Raw genomic sequence first — 23,161 nt, 5'->3', positions numbered from 1 at the left:
GACAAATTAAAGACTTTATTGTGACTGAAACATATATGAGATATCTATCGATTTGTTACTAGTTTAAAAGGAATTTGCAATGACATTTTGTGATAGTATTGCAACTAATTGACTACACATTATTCCCTAGCAAATTGGTGACTATTTCATAACTCTACTTTCTCATTTAGAATAGCTTTGGTTTAGCGACAAAATTCCTACAAATTTGATTAAGGATTTTTAAAAGATTAGCTATAGATTTGCTATAAAATGTGATAGATTTGCGATCATATTAGAGAACAATTTGCGACGACTTAGGTACAGAAAAATTTCTCGCTAATTAGCATCAACTAAGCATTCCATTTTGTCTACGAAGTTAGCTTGCATTTAGCGATGAGCCTGCTGCAGTAGAGTTTGTCGCTAATTAGTGACTACCGTTTAGTCTATTTCTTCTATGGAATTAGCTTTTACTTTAGGGATGAATTTACGATTATCTATTCGGTAGCTAAAAAACTTTTCGATGAATTAGCGACTGCTATGTTTGCCTCACTGATCTGTGACTTGTAATTAGCGACGAAAGCATTAGTTGCTAAATGGTAGCTAATCCGTCACAAATTATATTTTGCGTCAGATTAGCGATAATTTTACGACTCTTTTTGTGGTAGCTAATCGGCCATATTCTTTTAATGCAAAAATAATCACAAAGTTTGCAAGAGAAGTTGGAGAGTCGACCACTGAACATGTCGCTCGATATTTGGTTGAGATTGGAAATTTAGCTAATGATGAGAATTTGAAAATGAAGTTTTTTCCTTCTTCGTTAACGAAGAATGCGTTTACTTGGTTTTCAAATCTTAGGCCAAATTCGATAACGACATGGAATCAGTTAGAAACTGCTTTTCATGCTCAATTTTATCGAGGGAAAATGAATGTGGCAGTTACCGATCTGGTTGCTTTGAAATGTGAAGATGGTGAAACCATTGATGATTATATGATACGTTTCAAAAATGCTAGAAGTAGATGCTATGTTTCATTACTTGAGAATAAAGTTGTGAAAATAGTAATTATGGGGATGGGGTTTTATATGCGCCGAAAGTTGCTTAATGTGCATATCCCCGATTTGGCCCATTTGCCTGAAAAGGTTCGGCAGACCGAACTCATGAAAAAGGAGAAGGAGAAATATAGGAGTGAGCAAAGATCAAAGAGTAAACCTTTTACTCGAAAAGAAAAAGTTGCTTATATAACTATGGAGTCCTCAGAGGAGGAACTCGATTTCGAGGCAGAAGTCGATTTGGCTGAACTTAAGAAGGGCCCTCCATATGTTTGCTCTTTACTTTAAAATCTTCCTAGTAATGAAAAGTCGAATGAATCAAAACTGAAAAGTGGCAAAAAGTATAGTTTTGATATTTCAAAATCTGATCAGATTTTTTATGTGTTGCTTAAAGATAAACAATTAATTCTGCCTGAGGGTATAACTTTACTTTCGATGAAAGATTTGAAAGGGAAACCTTATTGTAAATTTTACCAAGCAACCAGTCATTCGACTAATAGATGTGTTCGTTTCAGGGATTTAATTCAGGAAGCTATTATGGAGGGACGTTTGAAATTCGACGATGGTAAGAAAGAGATGAAGGTTGATACTGATCCCTTCAATGTTGATGCCAACTTTGTTGAACCATGTTTTGGAGTGAATATGGTTGGCATGTCTTACGATTTTGATGTGGCTCTTGATGATTTTGAGTCACAAATTTGATCGGTGTACCCTCGAGCAGGAGATGGTTTGCTAGATTTCTTGGTACAGCAGAAGATTAAAGACTGGGATGTATCTCTGTGTCCACGGTGTAATGCAGTCTTTGATGCTGAAGCCGCAGCGATCTTTAAAAAAGAGAGAATGAAGAAAGAGCTGGCTTATAGAGAAGAGCAGGCTCGACAGAGACAGCCAGTTAGGCGTATAGAGGGTCAGAGTTCTAAGACCCTTCAACAAAATGTGGTTCCACCTTTGAGCCGATCTCAGGCCATAGGTGTTCAATGGATTCAGAATTGTCAAGAGTTCCAAAAATGGGATGCTCTTTATCGATGCAACCCACAGTGGGGACATCGGGGACCTCCTCGAAACCAATATACCCACTATCGTGGTTGAACTAGAGGGTATCCAAGAGGTAGAAGAGGAAGAAGAAACTTCAATCAAAATAAGAGGCCTCAGGCAGAAGTAAGCAAGGGGGCAACGCCTTCCGTACATTCCTGAATTGTCTTTCCTTCTGATGGAAAGACGAGTCCAAAGGGAATTTCATCACCTGCAAAGATGGAAAAAGGTAAAGCAGTGGCCAAGTCTTCAGGGGTCAACAAAGGCAAAGAGGTTGATGTTGACGAAGAATATTTTGAAGAAAGGGATGATAATATGATTGGAATGATTTCGATCATTCCAACTAAATATCTGGGTGAATATGCAGGTGACCTAGAGGAAGATTATGATATGGAGGATGAGGATGCTTTTTCTTTCATCCGAATCGAAGATGAGCCGGGATATTTTCTTTGACCTACTAAAAAACAAATGTCTCATCTCCTCCCACTCCATATAAGCACAACTTTGAGTGGGATCAAAGTAAATAAAGTCCTAATTGATGGTGGGGTGGCAATCAGTCTACTGCCAGAAAGGATGTTGATGAAGGTTAGAAAACATCCTGATGATTTGGTCCCCACAAACATTGCTGTAACTGACTTTAGTGGGACTTCGACTCCAACAAAAGGTCTGGTCACTCTGAGTGTTAGGGTTGGATCATCTGAACAAAATACTGTGTTCGTGGTGGTTTCCTCAAAAGCAAGTTATAATGCTTTGTTAGGGCGAGATTGGATCCATGGTGTGGGGGCTGTACCTTCTACCGTGCATCAAAGTGTTCTTCTTTGGACGAAGGATGGCAAGCCTGAAGTCATTAAGGCATATTCGACCCTTTATGTCGAATAGCTATATATTGATTTCAAAATGTATAATCCTAAGTTGAAGTCTTTGAATGTTGACAGGACACTGAACTCTTATAATTGTGAAGGTTCTTACTTGTCCTCGGAAGGTTTGGCAGTGAAGTTGTGCTACCCAGAGTTGGACTTTACTCCAACTGGTTGGGATTGTCTCTCTTGAAGATCTCTTGAACAGTTACCCTATGGAACAGGTTGAGGAAATTTCGGATTACCTGGTAACTTTAAATAATTATTTAAGTAATTCACTTTCTGTAGAGAATAAAAGTGGTTCCTCTGATGAAGTGGAATCATTTAGGAATGTAAGTTCTTTAAGTGATTGTAGTAACTCGATGCCTTCTATCGAGTTTTGTCATGGCTTTCGTTTTTCTTATTTCTGTAATCCAAATGATGTTGCACACTGAACTGCTGATGTGGTAGCAGAAGTACATGGTATTGAAAATCAAGTTGATGTTAATTTAATAAATGATCAAGTACATTCACTTCCTAATGAGCCTGTTAAATTTTTCTTTTGATTGCATCTATGATCTCGAACCTTTGGGTTTTGAAAAATATTCAGTAAAAGATGATGATCATTTCAAAGGGTTTGAATCTCAAGATCCCTTAGAAGAAATTAATTTGGGGACTCCGGATGATGTTCAAATTACATATATTTGTAAAGATCTTGTCGATCCTTTTCGAACAGAACTTTTCCATCTTTTACATAAATTTAAAGATTGTTTTGCTTGGGATTATCATGAGATGCCTGGTCTCGATCGTTCTTTTGTAGAGCATCGATTAGCATTAAAACCAGATGCTCGACCTATAAAACAAACCCCTCGTCATTTTACTCCAGAAATTAATCAAAAGATTAAAGACGAGATAGAACGCTTAATTAAAGACAAAATTTATTCGAACTGCACAATATGTGGAATGGGTTTCGAATATTGTTCCTGTGATGAAGAAAAATGGAAAGTTAAGAGTATGCATTGATTTTCAAGACTTGAATAATGCTACTCCAAAGGATGAATACTTCATGCCAATTGCAGATATGTTGATCAATTCTGCAGCGAAAAATGAAATTTTAAGTTTTATGGACGGTTATTCAGGATATAACCAAATCTTCATTGCAGAAGATGATATGTCCAAAACTGCCTTTCGTTGTCCTGGGGCGTTAGGCACTTATGAATGGGTAGTTATGCCATTTGGTTTGAAAAATGCTGGTGCTACTTATCAACGAGCAATGATTGCTATATTCCATGAGTTTATTGAAAATTTATGGAGGTGTATATCGATGATGTCATGGTAAAATCGATTTCGGTGAATCAACATATTAATCACCTATGAAAAGCCTTCGTCACCATGAGGAAGAAGGGACTAAAGATGAACCCTTTAAAATATGTTTTTGGGGTGTCAGCTGGAAACTTTCTAGGTTTTGTTGTTCATAAAAAATGAATTGCAATCGATAAAAATAAGACAGATGCAATTTTGGCATTATCTGCACCTAAATCAACAAAAGAAGTGCAATCATTCCTAAGAAAGTTAAATTATCTCAGAAGGTTTATTTTGAGTCTTTCTGATCGAACTCGAATATTTGCATCTTTAGTGAAGCTAAAGAATAATTCACAGTTCGAATGGACGAATGAACATCAGTCAGCATTCGACTCAATTAAGGTATCTAAGTCCCCGATTATGGCAAGCGTTCGCCCACATGAGCCCTTAAAATTGTACATCGCGGCATCTATAAACACAATTGGGTGTATGCTAGCCCAAGATGATGGAAATGGACATGAACGGATTGTTTATTACCTTAGTCGAATTTTAACTGAAATCGAGACAAGGTATTCCCCGATAGAGAAATTATGCTTGTCTTTATACTATGCCTGTATGAAATTAAAATGTTATATGGTGGCTAAATCGGTGAAAGTTATAGCACAAACTGATATCATCAAATATATGTTAAGTTTCCTAATGTTACGAGGACGTTTAGGAAAATGGATGCTAGGCTAGCTTTGACTGAGTTTGATTTACAATATGTCCCAGTCAAAGCTGTGATAGGTCATGTCATTGTAGATTTTCTTGTCAATAATTCGAATAATCTGAATGACCAGGGGGCAAATGTAATCGACATTGAAGTCGATTATTGTAAGTTGTATTTTGATGGATTGAAGCACGAAGATGGTGCAGGGGTTGAAATTCTTATTATCTCACCAGAGAGGATTCTATCAGAATTCTTTCGAATTAAAATATCCTTGCTCAAATAATGTGGTAGAGTACGAAGCCTTAATTCTGGGTCTCAAAATATTAATTAGTAAAGGGGCTTTGGAAGTCCAGATATTAGGAGATTCCCAGTTAGTTTTGAAGCAGTTATCAAAGGAGTTTAAATGCAATAATGAGAAGTTGCAAAAGTATTTAACAACTGCTTGGGAGTTGTTAACATCCTTTTGAAAAGTTTCCTTGGTTCACATTCCAAGCATAATGAAATTGCTAATGAATTAGTCCAAATTGCTTCGAGATATAGAATCGATCTAGAAACTCTTAAAAAATTGGCTAGTATTCATCAAATATTAGTGCCTGCAAATGAAAGAGAGGCTTTGTGCATAGATGAATGGGAAGATGATGATTGGAGGAAGCTCATTGCTGAGTATTTGAAAAATCCCAATACCTCAGTTGAAAGAAAGATAAAATTGCAAGCGATGAGTTTTGTCTTAATGGATGATGAATTGTATAAGAAAGGAATCGATGGAAGTTTGTCGAAATGCTTAGGCCTAGATGATCAAAGTATTGCTTTGGGTGAAGTCCATAATGGGATATGTTATGCCCATCAGGCTGGAAAGAAGATAAAGTGGTTGTTATATCGCAATCATGTGTATTGGCCATCTATAATAAAAGATTGTATCGATTATGCAAAGGCATGTCAAGAATGCCAGAAACATGGTTTGATACAACAGATTCCATCATCTGAGTTGCATTCGATAATAAAACCATGGCCATTTAGAGGTTGGGCTTTAGATTTGATTGGGTTGATCCACCCTCCTTCATCAAAAAAAGCATAAATTTATCTTAGTAGCAATTGATTACTTCACAAAGTAGGTTGAAGCAATTCCTCTAATAGAAGTTGGGCAAAATGAAATAATAGACTTCATTGAGGAACATATTATCCATCGGTTTGGAATTCCTCAAACATTGAGCACTGATTAAGGGACTATGTTTACTGGTCAGTGAATTAAAAATTTTGCGGTCTCGAGGGATATCAATATGGTTATCTCAACTCCTTATTATGCACAGGCTAATGGGCAAGGAGAGGCAGCAAATAAAATCCTAATAAGTCTGATAAAGAAGCATATCGGGAATAAATCCCGAACGTGGCATGAAACTTTATGCGAAGTATTATGGGCTTATCGAAATTCACCAAGGGGGTCAACAAGTACTTCACCCTATAAATTGGTTTACGGCCATGATGCAGTGTTGCCATTAGAAATTAATTTAAATACCTTGAGAGTATTGAAACAAAATGATTTGCCAGTAGATGATTATTGGAATGCAATGTTTGATGAATTGAATGAACTAGATTCAGAGCGAATCCTAGTACTTGAGAGTATGATTCGACAAAAAGAAGGTGTTGCTCAAAGTTATAATCGTCGAATAAAAGAAAAGTGTTTTAGTATAGGTGAATTGGTTTTAAAAGCCATTTTGCCAATGGAAAAAAATCGAAATTTCTTGGCAAATGGTCCTATACTTGGGAGTCCAAGTGATAGGATTGTATTCGGAAAATGCATATTGGATAAAAGATATCGAATCGGGAAATATAATTGACTCGATTAATGGGAAATATTTAAAGCCATATTTTTGTTCGCCAAATTGAAGTCAAGATGCATAAGTCCAAAAGAAAGTAAAATTATTACAAATACTGAAATCAATACTGAAATCTAAGAGGAATGAGGTGCCAGCTGCTAGGAGTCTTGCCAAGTCTGAGCGTAGCTTTTCCCTATTGTTGTTCAAAGTTGAAAGTGTCTCAGCATGCTTGAACTTTTCATATTGGACCTTGACAAGTTATTTTTCATATTCTTCTTGCTTGGTCTCAATAGAAATAATTTCTTGAATGATTTGTTGTTGTTCTTGCTGTGCAGTAGTTAGAGGTACGGCTATTTCAGCCCGTCTCTCGCGTATTTTGGCAAGCTTTTCATTGATTCGGGCCAATTTAGTTTCAAGTTTTATCTCTTCCTTGTCATAAAAAGCTTGAATATAAATAGTGTGAGAGATTCTCAAATTGAATTCTTCACGAGAAGCTTTTTTCGGTTGAAGAGCAGAGGCACAATTATCTACTTCAGTTTTGATCTTAGCCTCTTCATTTTTGATCTCTTGGAGTTTATTTTGAAAAGCTACACTGTTGTTGGCCAACTGTTTGAATTGTTGGATTATGGCAGAATATGGAGTAGAAGCCGAAAATTCAAAGGTAGAATTCAAAAGATCAGATAAAAGCTGGTTGAGAAGGGCATCCTTGATCCATGCAGCAGCTGGATGATCCAAGAGTTTAAGAAGTGACCGAAGCTGTTCTCGAGTGTCAACATCCAGTTCGAATGGAGGACTAGATGAAGATGGTCTAGAAAGTGTTGGTGCGGGAACAGGCGCTTCGTCCTCTTGGATAACTCGATTTAAGACGGAGATCAGGTTAGCCAATGTAGCACTTGTAGGTGTGGTAGAAGTGCCCAAGTCTCTAGACTCTTGACCGGGAGGAGTTTGAAATTTAGCCTGTTGAGGGGGACTGGAGAATCCCTAAGGAGTTTCTAAGAATTTAGATCGAAGTGAATCTGAATTGGTAGTCTTAACAACTCGTGAGACAGAGTCAGAGTCTGGAGCCACTTAGTTTTCAGCAGAAAGTGCAGTTTGATTGTTTGGTGAGGTTGGTCCAAGGGTTTGAGTTTGTGTTGGAGAATGATGTGTAGGGTCTTTTGTCAAATCAATCACCTGTGTTCTAGAGGGACGAGGAAAAGCAACTTGTAGTGGTTCGACAGATTCTGTAGCTTGAATTGAATCATGAGATGTAAAATGTCCCAAATCCAGGTGTTGTTGCAGAAGTGGTTGATCAAGTGCCACAGGGATGTGATTGAGTCAGCAGCAGTAGTAGGCTGATATAAAAAGTACACAATTATAAGTTAAGATTTATTCTAATTCAAATGAAATATATATAGAAATGATGATGTTACCAGAATGAGTCTTGGCTTTCGAATTAACTTAACACCAGGGTCTAAATCAGTTGTATCCTCTGATTGAGAGGAAGCTGCAAGAATGTTCCGGATGGTTTGCTCACTTCCATCAGAGCTTTCACTTGATGGTTGCAACTATAGCTGAAGGAAAAAATCAAAATCAAGAATTGTTAAACAGATATGATTTTCGAAATATTCTAATTCGAAGTACATGGGTGTGTGTAAAAATAGTTACCCTTCTGGAAGTCTTGGTGGGAGTCCTTCGACTTTTATGTTGTGGTTATCGAGAAGAGGCTGTGGTGTCAGCTTTTCTTTTTTGAGATTTTTTGGGAGAACCTTCAGCAGCAGGGTCTGTTCGAATGGCAGATTGCTGAATCTCCTCTAAAGTGCGACTGTACCTATAGTAGTAAGCGGTCCACCATTCGAGACAAGACTTGGTGATATATGAGCTGCGATCATAAACAAGGAAATTAAAATGTTCCCTTTGTTGTTGATTTGTCGAGAGGAGGAAATCAAGTTCACTTTGAGAAGTCAAAATGATATGGCAAAATGGTTTGTTGTTTCGAGGAAGAGGGGTTGGAATGGCCTGTGAGAATCCCAGTTGCCTAGCTGTGAAGTGAAGGGCGTACAGGGTCACCTTGAATTTTTCCTTCTTGTGCTGGGGTAGCCCTGTAGGGATTACTTGAACGGCTAGCAAGTTTGCCCAATTTCGATTAGCCAGTTCATTTTCTTCAGTATCATGTGGAAAAAGCAAGCGATTGAGCCATGCAGGACCACAATTTCGACAAAAAGGGGGCGAAAGTGATCTTTTCATTGTAAAAATCTTTACAAGAATGGAAGAGAGAAAAAACAGCCCAAAATCGGTTTTTATCTTATTGTGTATCTGGGAAGTTTGGCTTGTAGTCAGCCAATCAGAAGCCTTCAATGTGTTGCTTGTCAGTAGCACCACCCCCAGACTTTGTCATATACTTTTCGAAAATGGCATTAAGCCATAATTGGAGAAGTCAGAGGGGGCCACCAGTACTGATCAGACAATTGTTTCGGAGACAATGTACAAATTGTCCTAGCTCTTCGAAAACTTGCCCGAAAAGAAGCTTGGCCAAATTAAGGGTATTTCCTTCATGAAGCAGAGCAGCCAAAGGAAGGAAAAACTTTGACATCTGGACACTTTGAGAACAGAAAATAATGGCATTTAGCCAATAGAATAGAAAGGCTACATGCTCGTCATCTGTGACGGCAGTGCCCTCTTTGCCGATGTGGTGAGCAATGAAATCACTATAAGAACTGGTAGGGGCAATGTTGTAGTAGCGTTTGGGTTGCATGTCGGGAGTGCAGTCTGGAGGATTTATGGAAAGTCCTGTAATAGCGGCCACATCCAAGAGAGACATACCAATCATTCCATAAGGGAGGTGAAAATTATTGGTTGTCCTATTCTAGAAACAGGTTACAACTCCAATCATCCAAGGGAGCGTTGAAGGTGAGAAGTGAGAGAGCTTTTGGAGTTCTTGAATACCTAGAGCCCCCAAGCAGTGCTTTTTGTAGGAGCAAGGCGCTAAAGCCAGGCCGTGAAGTCGGTACCCCGAGGATTAATCTTTGGATTATTCCTGAAAGGTTTCTGATTAATGAAGAAAGAGATATCGAGGGCTTGGTTGATCAACAGATCTTCTCCCTGGGCACTAGGGAAGAAAGGTGATTTCTTATTCGCCCTTTCTAGGGATTCGACAGGCCCAAGGAAACAATGTGTATCTTCACCCACTGTGAAAGGGATCAGGATTCTAGTATCATTAACTTGAAGCTGTGGATCGTCAATAACTTCATCATTGACTTGATTCAGCACATGAAGGGCTGGTGGAGCTGGTGGTGCGACCACCAGACCGTTACCCTTATCTTGGGCAGCAGCATGAGAAGAGGAAACGGTCATTGCAGAACAGAGAAAAAGGAAGTTTGAAAGGTTAAGGGTTATGCAAGAAAGATTGATGCAAGAGGAATTCAGAGAGCAATGGTTCGAGAAAAATTGAACGAGGGCGAAAATGTCGAATTTAAAGGAAGTGTTACTGTAACTGTTATCACAGAAGGAATGCAAAAAGAGATAACTTTGTGAGGAAGGTAAAGTGGTGGAAAGAGAAAGTGCAAGTCTCGGAAAACATGTCGAGTGGATCAGTATTAATGGGGAAGTTAAATGGTAATTATTACTGATTTAAGAGATTGAAATTTGAATTTGGATTAAGTGTTTCATCTTTCAAATAATGCTATTGAAGACAAACACATTAATCCAATGGGGGCAATTTGTTGATCGAATCGAGATAAGTTGGTTCGAGGTAGTGAAAAGGTCGATCGAGATGTGAGCTATTGTCGAAGAAATACACGTGCATGAATTGGTTGAAGGTACCTGACACAGACTCGATTTTAAACACTTTATTAAATCGAACGGGTCCAATCGAAGTAAGTATTCTAAGGAAGAAATCGAATAGTGGTTCGAATAGTAGATCGAGCAGTTACGTGAGTGGAGAAGTTGGAGGCTTTCACCATGTGAGGAATTGATGGGTGACGTTTCATTAGCAAAAGAGTGGGAACGGTTACCAAGTAGTGTGCATTAAAGACAGCACCATGTAATCAATAATCGGTTACAATGAGTAGACTATAAATATTAGAAAGTTTTAGGGAATGAAGGTTGGAACCTTTCTCCAGAAATACACTCAAGCACACTCATATCCCACCGAATTCCTGAGTCTGCATTCGAGTTTAATTTCTGTAGGGTTCCTTCTATTGTCTTTAAATTCCATTTACATTTTTTGTAAACTTTACTTTTCTTGTCAAATTTATGTTTCAAGTAACAATTTAAATTTCAAATGCAATTTACATTCTAGTACCTTTAATTTTCATGTCAAAAGTCCTTTGACCCAGCCGAAGGCATCTTTACCGTTTTCCTTTAATTTCAATGCAATCTTTTCGATTTCAATCAATTTAACTTTTGAATTGCTTGCTTTTTAACTTCTTTTATCTTTTTACAAAACTTTTATTTACTTGTTATTTTAATACTAATCTAATCGAAGAAACTTTGATGCACTTATAGAAAATTGGTACCTGCAAAAGAGGAGTAGGTTTTGCTCCCAAACTATTAGAATCGAATCACTATCAATTTACTAAAAATCGACAAAACAATTTCATATATATATATATATATATATATATATATATATATATATATATATATATATATATATATATATATATATAAGTTGAAATTCCGCACTAACAGTTATGCCATTTATTCTAATCCTAATATCTCTTTTATAATTATTAACTTAATTGTTGGAATCACTTGCAGATATTACCTCTATTTGACTCGAAGATTCTAGTTGAATAAAAATATTTAATTTTTGAAGATCAACCTAGGTTGATACTGCTAAATAGTATTATATGAACAAAAAAAATGATAGAATAAACGGATAATAGCTATAAAATTTTTAATTTTTATTATAATTTAGGTGAATTTTATTAAAACTCTTATCGAATTAGTTTGCTTAATAAACTTCTCATATGTTGTAATAAGAATGGGATGTGGATGCCCATTTTCATGCAGCACTCACATTCTCAAAGAAGGAATAATAATTAATGAATGTTGAAAATGATCCCCCTCATACATGTATAAATAGAGGCCTTTGCCTCCGAGAAAAGCAAGCAAATAATAAATCACAAATCAATTCTCTCTCTTATTTTACTGAGCAATATTTCTCTTTCTCATTTTATATATATATATATATATATATATATATATATATATATCTCTCTTATTTTATATAAATTACATCATATAATATTAAGTGAATAGATAAATTTCTTACATTATAGTGAGATACGAGCATATCTATATTTCTATATTTTATATTTATTTCTCTTCTTTATTTATTTATTTTACAACACGTTATCAGTACGAGACTCTGATCAAATTTTTAAGGAAGACTCAGGTAACAAATTTTCATTATGTCGAAGCTCTCTCATCTTGAATTCAATGCTCTTGATATATCTGGAAACAATTATTTATCATGGATATTAGATGCTGAAATCCATCTTGATTCAATGGATCTTGGAGATACCATTAAGACTGAAAATAATGCATCCCAGAAGGATAAAGCCAAAGCCATGATTTTTCTTCGTCGTCATCTTGACGAAGGATTGAAAAATGAATATCTCACATTAAAAGATCATGTAGATCTTTGGAAAGACCTTGAAAAAAGGTATAATCATCAGAAAACGGTGATACTTCCTCAAGCTCGATATGAATGGACGCACTTGCGTTTACAAGATTTTAAATCTATAAATGAATATAATTCTGCAATGTTTCGAATCACCTCACGAATGAAATTATGTGGGGAAAAGATAACTGATCATCATATGTTGGAGAAAACTTTCTCAGCCTTCCATGCCTCGAATGTGCTCCTACAGCAGCAGTATCGAGAAAAAGGGGTTTAAAAACATTCTGAGTTAATTTCTTGCCTTCTTGTTGCTGAACGCAACAATGAATTGCTATTGAAAAATCATGAAGCATGCCCGGCTGGCACCGCCCCATTTCCTGAAGTAAATGCGGAAAATTACCCCAGAAGAGGTAAATGGCAAGGTTTTAATAACAAGAAAAATTATGGAAGAAAAAGAAATTATATTCAAAAGAGAGGATCTCAACAGAAGTAGGACAAAGAAAGAAATATCGGACAGAATAAATTAACAGAGGATAAGTGTTTCTGTTGTGGTGGAAAGGGCCATTGGTCACGTACCTGCCGTACCCCAAGGCACCTAGTCGATCTTTACCAAGCATCCTTGAAAAAGGACGACAAGGGAAAAGAATCGAATTTCGTTTCAAATGATGCTGAAAATTCCACCACTCATTATGATGTATCTGATTTCTTTGAGGATTCTAAAGGAAATATTGGTCATTTGATCAATGATGGAATAGTTTAAAATGTAGGATTGTTACGTATCCATGTAAATAAATAATGTAAAGAACTTATTAAGTTTTATTTTATATGTATTTAAGTTTCAAAAGTAATGTATATAAATAATGAAATATTAATGTTTATGAATTTTGAAATCATTAAATGTGTTATGTTTTAAAATAAAATTTTAGTATATGATATTATTGTTATGTACAGTATTTCTTAGGAAAATAATTCCGATCAAATATTCAATTTAACTGTACATACTACTCATTTTATTATTATTATTTGTCTTTGAAGAGAATGACAAGGATATGTAATGAAGATGTATGCCTTGCGGATAGTGCAAGTTCGCACACTATTCTCAAAAGTGATATATATTTTACCAATCTTGTGCCAAAAGAAGAATATGTTAATACTATTATTGGCTCAGGCAATGTGATAGAAGGCTCCGGAAGAGCTATAATTTTGTTTCCTGGAGGAACAAAATTTATAATAAATAATGCACTGTTGTCTACCAAGTCTCGAAGAAACTTGTTGAGTTTTAAAGATATTCACCGAAATGGATATCATATTGAGACTATGAATGAGGGAAATCATGAGTACTTATGTATCACAACTCATGATTCAAATAAAAAATTTATATTAGAAAAATTACCCTCACTTTCATCTGGGTTATATTATACCATACTTAGTGCAATTGAATCACATGCCACTGTAAACCAGAAGTTTACTAGACCAAATGAATTCATAACTTGGCATGATAGATTGGGTCATCCGGGAACAACCATGATGCGGAGAATTATTGAAAACTCCCATGGACATTCACTAAAGAACCAGAAGATTCTTAAAACTAGTGAATTTTGTTGTGCTGTATGTTCTTAGGGAAAGTTAATATTAAGGCCATCACCGGTAAAGATTGGATTTGAGTCCCCTGAATTCCTAGAAAGGATTCAAGGTGATATATGTGGACCTATTCATCCACCATGTGGATCTTTTAGATATTTTATGGTCCTAATAGACGCATCTTCAAGATGGTCACATGTGTGCTTATTATCTTCTCGCAACCTGGCGTTTGCGAGATTATTGACTCAAATTATTCGATTAAAAGCACAATTTCCAGAAAATCCAATTAAAGCAATTCGTCTTGATAAATGCTGGTGAATTTACTTCCCAAATTTTTTATGCTTATTGTATGGCTAATGGAATAAGTGTTGAACATCCAGTAGCTTATGTTCACACACAAAATGGGTTATAGCAGAATCGCTTATTAAACGCCTCCAATTAATTGCTAGACCCTTGCTTATGAGAACAAATCTCCCAACCTCGGTTTGGGGGCATGCTATTTTACATGCCGCAACACTTATTCGTTTGAGGCCAACGAGTTCTCTCCTATGCAATTAGCCTTTGGCCAGCAGCCAAATGTTTCCCATTTAAGAATATTTAGGTGTGCGATATATGTTCCCATTGCACCACCTAATCGCACTAAAATAGGACCCCAAAGAAAATTGGGGATATATGTTGGATATGATTCTCCCTCTATAGTGAGGTATCTTGAGATACAAACTGGAGATGTATTTAAAGCCCGTTTTGCGGATTGTCATTTTGATGAATCAAAATTTTCAACATTGGGGGGAGAGAATAAGCTTCCTGAAAAGGAACTTAATTGGAATGCATCATCCTTGATGCATTTAGATCCTCGATCAGGGCAATGTGAACTCGAAGTTCAAAAGATTATACATTTGCAAAGAATAGCAAATGAATTGCCTGATGCATTTTCCGATACAAAGAGGATAACCAAATCTTATATACCAGCGAAAAATGCCCCAATACGAATTGATGTCCCAGTTGGACAAATTGCCACCGAAGCAAATACACGCCAGAAGCGTGGCAGGCCTGTCGGTTCCAAAGACAAAAATCCTCGAAAGAGAAAAGAGGTAAATATTATTCCTATTGAAAAAGACATAGTAGAGACATCTGCAGTTGTCCAAAATTCTGATATAGTTTTAACGCCAGAAGACGTTCAGGTACCTGAAAATAGTGAAAATGTCGAGATCTTAATAAATTATGTCTTTACAGGAGAGAAATGGGATCGAAATAAGACAATTGTCAATGAAATATTTGCATATAATGTGGCATTAAATATCATGCATGAAAGTAAGGAGCTTGAGCCAAGATAAGTCGAAGAATGTCGACAAAGAAATGATTGGCCAAAATGGGAAGCAGCCATGAAGGCTGAATTAGACTCACTTGCAAAACGTGAAGTTTTTGGACCTGTAGTCCGTACACCTGAAGATGTAAAACCTGTTGGATACCGATGGGTATTTGTGAGAAAACGAAATGAGAAAAATGAAGTTGTGCGCTATAAAGCCCGACTTGTGGCACAAGGTTTTTCACAAAGGCCCGGTATAGATTATGAAAAAACGTATTCCCCTGTAGTGGATGCGATAACATTGCGTTATTTGGTCAGTTTATCTGCATATCATAAACTGCATATGCATTTAATGGATGTGGTAACAGCCTACTTATACGGCTCATTAGATCGGGATATCTATATGAAAGTCCCTGAAGGACTAAAGATATTTAAACCATCCAATGAATATTCGCAAGGGTTATACTCAGTCAAATTGCAAAGATCTTTATATGGTCTGAAGCAATCTGAACGAATGTGGTAAAATCGTCTTACTGAGTATCTGGCCAAAAATGGATTCAAGAATGATGATATCTGTCCATGAGTTTTCATAAAGAAAACTACATCTGGATTCATTATTATTGCTGTGTACGTTGATGATTTAAATATCATTGGGACTCCTGAAGAGATTCCAACAATAATATAAACTCTAAAAGAAGAGTTTGAGATGAAAGATCTTGAAAGGACTAAATTTTGTCTCGGCCTGCAGATCGAGCATATAAAAAAATGGGATCTTTATTCATCAAACAACATACACAAAAAAGATCTTGAAGAGATTTTATATGGATAAGTCACATCCCTTGAGTACCCCAATGATCGTAAGATCTTTGGATGTGGAGAAGGATCAATTCCGTCATAAAGAAGAAAATGAAGATATCCTTGGTCCTGAAGTACCATATCTTAGTGCCATTGGAGCGCTAATGTATCTTGCTAATAATACAAGACCTGATATATCATTTACTGTGAATTTACTAGCAAGGTATAGTTCCTCTCCAACCAGAAGACATTGGAGTGGAATCAAGCAAATCTTTCGATATCTTCATGGAACGGTTGATATGGGATTATTTTATCCCTATGGATCCAAGTCACAACTAGTTGGCTATGCAGATGTCGGATACTTGTCTGATCCACATAAAGGGAGATCTCAAACAGGATACCTGTTCACATATGGTGGTACAGCTATATCTTGGAGGTCCACGAAACAGACAATTGCTGCAACATCCTCTAATCATGCTGAAATACTGGCAATTCATGAAGCTAGTCGCGAGTGTTTTTGGCTGAGGAGTCTGATTCAATATATTCTGTCATCATGTGGACTGATTGATCATAAGATAGCTCCAACTGTCCTGTTTGAAGATAATACAGCATGCATTGCTCAACTTAAGGGTGGATACATCAAAGGTGATAGAACAAAGCATATTTCTCCCAAATTCTTCTTCACTCATGATCTTCAAAATCAAGGGACAATTGATGTCCAACAGATCCGCTCAAGTGACAATCTGGCAGATTTATTTACAAAGTCACTCCCAAAATCCTCCTTTAAAAGATTGGTACATGAGATTGGGATGCGCTGATTTTGAGACATTAAATGATGTCGGCAAGAGGGGGAGACTGTACTCTTTTTTCCTTGGTTAAGTTTTTTTTTCCCATTGGGTTTTTCTCGACAAGGTTTTTAATGAGGCAGTCCCCATCACAAAAGATATTATACTCTTTTTCCTTCACTAAGGTTTTTCCCACAGGGTTTTCCTTTAGTAAGGTTTTAATGAGGCAATAATCCTAAATGGGCATCCAAGGAGGAGTGTTGTGATAAGAATGGGACGTAGATGCCCATTCTCATGCAGTACTCACATTCTCAAAGAAGGAATAATAATTAATGATGTTGAAATTGATCCCCCTCATACATGTATAAATAGGGGCCTTTGTCTCCGAAAAAAGCAAGCAAGTAATAAATCACAAATCAATTCTCTCTCTTATTTTACTGAGCAATATTTCTCTTTCTCATTATATATATATCCCTCTCTTATTTTATATACATTACATCATATAATATTAAGTGAATAGATAAATTTCTTACATTATAGTGAGATACGAGCATATTTATATTTCTATATTTTATATTTATTTCTCTTCTTTATTTATTTATTTTACAACATCATAGTCCTTAGTTTGACCAATTTAATATTGGTTCGGTTTCTTATCTTAGTATTAATCCAAATAAAAATATTATGTGACTAAATAATATATGTAACAAAATACTTATATATATATATATATATTACTTGTACAATCTCAATTGAATTTTTAATATTTTGTATTTTCTCATTTTTTTATTCTTCTATAACTTCTTTTTTTATATTTCTTATCTTGTCTTGTATTTTTTTATATTTTTTCTTTTTATGTTTATTTCACTATAAATTTTATGAAAAAAAAAATTAAAGAAGTAAGACAGAAAAAAAAAAAAGAAAAAATTAGAAGAAATACAAAATACAAATATTTTTATAATAGATATAGAAAATTTTTTTGGCACAACCACTGAACTTTATGTGTTTATATAATAAAAATTTTTGTACTTTTTATTCTGTTTTTAATTTATACCTTTTTATATCTTCTATTATTAAATGACTGTTTTATTATCTTGAATTTTACTTGAGTAACCAAATTCTTTGAGACTTAATAAATAATTCTGTGCCATTTTTTTTCTCAGGTTGCTACAGAGCCAGCACTTCAATATCACTCTTGAGTCGTGCGTGCCGCCTTACTAGGAAGCTACAGCCGCAGAGGTGACCGGTGCCGACCCAAAGCACCTTCTTCGCATCTCCTCCTTCTCTTTCGCGGTACTCTAAACACCAACCAGTCTTTCAATTCGTTTTCTTCTTTTTCTCGCTTTCAACGTTTCCCATATATCTCAACTCATTTTTTTTTGTTCTCACAGCATCTAAACCCTAACCTAAACAGCTAAACCCTTTCTTACACTCAGAAAAGAAGAAGAGAGATATGGTGAGGCTCACCGCTGATTTGATCTGGAAAAGCCCTCATTTCTTCAATGCCGTCAAAGAACGCGAGTTAGACCTTCGAGGTATATTATATATTTCTCCATTTCTCACTCTTTTCCTCTCTTTAATTAATTAAATTGCTTCTCTTTTTTGTTTTCAGGCAACAAGATCCCTGTAATCGAAAACTTGGGAGCTACTGAGGTGCACAAAATTTCGGTCTTTTGCTTTGAAGTTTTTATTTTTTATGCTTCAAGTAATATATTAGGTTGACTTTTCCTATTTTTCGTTCCAAATGTAGCATTGGTTTTGGTTCCCCTTGGTGTTGGTAAATTTTGTGTTTCTTGCAGGATCAATTTGACACCATTGATTTATCTGACAATGAGATTGTGAAGCTAGAAAATTTACCCTATCTTAACCGGTTGGGAACTATGCTCATAAATAATAATAGAATTACCAGAATTAACCCTAACATTGGAGGTACAGTTTTAGCTTTGCATTGTTCATATCAATGTTGCACTTGGTTATACAGCATGTAACTTACTTGCCTTGTGATTTTTTACAATGCAGAATTCTTGCCAAAGTTGCATACGCTAGTTCTCACGAACAACAGGATTGTCAACTTAGTCGAAATTGATCCCCTCGCGTCCCTTCCGAAGCTCCAGTACCTTAGCTTGCTAGACAACAACATTACGAAGAAGCAGAATTACAGGCTTTATGTTATTCACAAGCTGAAGTCTCTTAGGGTTTTAGATTTCAAGAAAGTGAAAAACAAGGTATAGGTTATCATTTTTGTCGCTTTTGATAGTTTGGTCCCTAGATTTTTCTTTGGAATATGACAGTTATGAAATTTTGATAATGCCTACTTTCAATTAATAAATTAACGGTTTCAGCTAGAAAACCAGAAGTAAACCTTGAACACGTTGATTCCATGTGTTAGCTTTACTGTGTATAAATTTTTTATTAGGCAGCTATAGTTTTTACTCTGGTTAAGCATTCTTTGGCTAAGTGACTTGAAAATTAAACTGGACATTGCCATAAATTGCAATGTCTATTGGATGATGATGATGTATGTTGATATGGTTTATATAATCTGCTTTAGGATATCTATTCATAATTCATAAGGTTTATCTTGTATTTACTTGTTATAGGATTATCTTAGATATCATCATCTTATCTGTGTGTATAACTATTTGGGTGATGCTATGGTGAAGAGTGAAGATTATTTCTTTTAGTAGAGAAAAAACCCACCAAAAAAATTTGTCATGTGCAATGTTCTAAATTTAGTAAAAATCTTAACTCTTCACCTAATTCTACTCCTCACCAAGAAATTCCCTAACTATTTATATGTCTTGTATGTTTATGTTGTTGTTATTCAGAGTGTGTCTGAGAAATATATAAGTAAAATATTTAGCCCTTCTCCACTTTTCATTCTTCTCAGCTTTGTTAAGGAAATTAACAATATATTGTTGGGTTTATTTCTTATTACCAACTCCACTTCCCCCATTAATTATAGGACTAAGGATTGTTCTTTGAAATTAATAGGAAAGATTGGAGGCAAAGCGCTTGTTTGATTCAAGGGAAGCTATAGATGAAGTTCAAAAGTCACCGCCAAAAAGAATTTCACCTCCTGAAACTCCAAATGTTCCAGAAGTTGCTGAAGAACAACAGACGCCCAAAGTGGTTGCTCCCACACCAGAGCAAATCATTGCTATTAAGGTATAAACTATAAAGAGAAGTGAACGTAGCTTTTGTGAGCCTTATTGCTAATAGGTGTGATCATGTGACATGCACTTACATTTTTGATTCAGATCTATAATTAATGCATTTGAAGCTACTTGACTGAAAATTTGTAGATGAGATGGTTAGCTACTTCTTTTCACCCATAGCTTAACAACTAACTATCTATAGCCAGCTGCTCCAAAGTGAAGGGAGACACACAGTGACAACCTTGAATCCCATATAGATTTGTTCCATATAGAAGAAGTCACCTTACATGACTCAAATGAGTTTCTTTTATTTTTTTTCTCTCTTGAATTTGTGATGATATTTGTCAATAGCATTGAGGTATTACTACTATTCACCACCGTTTGCAGACTGCAGAAAAAATCTTGAGCTTAGACTGTTGCAGTTTTGCTTCTTGATTTGTTCTGCATAATATTAACATTTTGGATGGATGAAACTTCTTAATCTGTTCTGCTTTAGTTTTATTTTGTCGCATGCATAGAAAATGCCACGGATATGCAAGTGATGTCCCCAACTAAATATATTACAGGACCTTGGAAAGTAACTTTGTACTGCACAATTCATTATCTTTTAAGTTAGTGTAAGGGTCTCATTTTTGCCCACCATTGATTCATTTCACAAGTTCTTTTAATAGTTAATCATTGTCTAATAAATCATCTTTCATGCATATGAGATATTATCTGAATTAAGAAATCATTGTTGTTTTAGATTTTAGTAATTGATTATCTTGATGAGCTATAAATTTCAAATTATCTGTGAATCTGGTGCAACAAGTTGTTAACTCTGTTATGTGTGTTTTAACATATTTCTGCTGTGTGCAGGCTGCCATTGTGAATTCACAGACCCTTGAAGAAGTTGCAAGACTTGAAAAGGTCCTTGCATTTCTAGATCTGATGTTCACTTGTTCAATTTTAATTTTTGCTCTCAGCTGTTTACTTCTTAGATGACCTTTTCTTCTGATTGCTCATTTTTGTAAAGAGAATCTGTTGTCCTTTGTATTCCTCCTCTGCTGTCTAATTTTCTCTTTAATCACAAAACAAAAAAATCATTGAGATTGTCAAGAACATCATACCATGATTTTCAAAGTTAATAATAAAATGAGATCTCAAATGACCTGTTATTTTAACTGTTTGCTAGCCTTAAAAGTTTATAGACAAGATCTTTGTTCGTAAAAAGAAGAAAAACTATTTAGTTCTTGTTAACAAGGTAAGCTCAATAGCGGCCCTAAACTTGAGTATGTGTGTTTAGGTGAAGCAGAATGCTGTCTAGAAAATGAAAGAAAACTATTTTAGATTCTTGCTACAAGGGTAATCAAAATTGATAGTTCCCCTAAACTTGCGGAGCACACAATTATGGGAAGCCTTGATATGATATTTCCTTTGGCTGTTATCTTCGTTGAGGATTTCTTTTCATCTAACTTCAATTTCTTATCTATGGTTAAAAATTGATGCTAATGCAACACATTTGATTTGGTGATATGGTGACAGGCACTGAAGTCTGGTCAGCTTCCAGCCGATTTTGAAGGTTTGAATGACAATATGGTGTTGGATAATGCTCATGAAAAGCATGAGGAGACGATTCAAGAAAGCAAAGATCAAGCTGACGGTGAATCTGATGATACGAAAGAGCAGAAGGATACTGATACTTCTCCAATGGAACAGGTATGATACCATATTATGCTCCTGTCGAACATATATCTTCTGTATGTAGTACCTAGCAGTTTTATTTGGTTCTAGTATGCAAAACTAAATAATTAGTTCAAAAACTAAAATTACAATATTATGTTGTTGCTTGTTTGTCACAACTGTAGTTTACTTCTTTCATTCCATTTTTAATCATGAAAGGAATAAATGAGTGGAGGCTTAGAAGTATGCATTCAATGGTTTGCAAAAGGTTATAGATATAAAATATCTCAACTCTAGAAGAATGAGTGCATGTAGTTCTTATTACTGTTGCAGTTGCCTAATTGTTTTATATCCATATATAGTGTATATTCTTTTGTTCTCATCTTGTACTAGATCTGTTCATGTTTCTAACCATCATATTAGGCATTGAAAATAGAGAGCATGCAATGATATACGGGGCATCCATTGCACTATGAATTATTTGAAGTTTGAGTAATGCTAAGGAACCAACTTTTTTCGACCAATATCAGCCAATTTTTTTAATAAATTATCTGTCTGAAATTCTAGACCTTAAATTATAACTCTTAACCCTATATCTTAAATTATAAACCTAAATCCTTAAGTTGGCTAAGATTGGCCAACTAAAAGTTGGTTTCTATATTTTCTTGAAGAAAAAATGCTTCTAAAGAAGTTTAATTTCCTTTGAACTGCTTTGAGTTGATGAATATTGCAGTTGTCTGTGTTTCTTGGCTTGTCATCAATTTTCATTACATTTTTTTTCAGGAGTAGAGCAAGGATTTTGTAGTATTCCTATAGCCTCGCGAATTTCTTCAATGTTGGGTTCTAGGGTAAAAAATCTAGGTGATTTTCCTAGGTGTGCTTGATGAAGCTCCAGCCTCCAGACATGTACCAAAGTGTGTAGGACTAAATAGGCAAGTATTTTAAACCATTTTTGAGTCTCTTGAATTGTTTGGTACTTAGGGTTTCTTTTCCGATCATGATGTATCAATGCTTTAGTGTTTTCATGTATTGAAAAGTTGTCTTCACTCTTCACAATGAATATGATACTTTCGTCCATAGTCACTCATTTGCAGGCTTCTTAAGATGTCCAGCACATGACCAATATATAAGAAAAAAAGCGACCTGAAACTTTGTGCTCGTTTGTTTTTGAAAAAATGTTTTCAATGAAACAAGATTGCACTTGAAAACTTGTCACCAAGAAAATGAAGCTATTCTGTGATTTTGAAAAGATATAATGTTTTGACAATAGTTTGAGCGAATGAAATTTCTTGATGACGTGATTTTCTTAAGGCGTTAACTGTGACAATACACAATAGTCCCACATAGTATGAAATTAGGAATTAGGCCTGTACACATCCAAGTAATATTGCCATCGAAGTCTAACAAAGTAGGCTCAATCCTTACAAAAATCACTCTCATTAAAAAGAGTGTGGTTACACGCATATATATTATTCTTCCAACCAAGTTATTTACGTTCACGACCATAGCTTTACATTATCGTCATCGTTTTTTAATTCTTCTTCTC

General features: G+C 35.5%; 1 protein-coding gene across 2 annotated transcripts; it reads left to right on the top strand.

Moving 5' to 3' along the window:
• The first annotated feature begins 17,788 nt into the window (after positions 1 to 17,788).
• Positions 17,789 to 22,694, top strand: LOC112743518 (U2 small nuclear ribonucleoprotein A'). Of its 2 annotated transcripts, none has more exons than XM_025792755.2 (9): positions 17,789 to 18,088; positions 18,232 to 18,330; positions 18,408 to 18,448; positions 18,595 to 18,724; positions 18,815 to 19,020; positions 19,790 to 19,963; positions 20,812 to 20,862; positions 21,478 to 21,651; positions 22,399 to 22,694. In XM_025792755.2, exons 2-9 carry the CDS (start codon positions 18,249 to 18,251, stop codon positions 22,402 to 22,404), a joined length of 864 nt encoding a protein of 287 aa, XP_025648540.1. In that variant the 5' UTR covers positions 17,789 to 18,088; positions 18,232 to 18,248; the 3' UTR covers positions 22,405 to 22,694. The 2 variants fall into 2 exon arrangements, with proteins under 2 accessions (XP_025648540.1, XP_025648539.1); XM_025792754.3 differs by having other exon boundaries at positions 17,871 to 18,088; positions 18,187 to 18,330.
• The last annotated feature ends 467 nt before the right edge of the window (positions 22,695 to 23,161 follow it).

Source organism: Arachis hypogaea, chromosome 14 (genome assembly GCF_003086295.3).
Source record: "Arachis hypogaea cultivar Tifrunner chromosome 14, arahy.Tifrunner.gnm2.J5K5, whole genome shotgun sequence".
NCBI lineage: Eukaryota > Viridiplantae > Streptophyta > Magnoliopsida > Fabales > Fabaceae > Arachis > Arachis hypogaea.
This window is presented reverse-complemented; position numbering and strand designations above follow the sequence as displayed.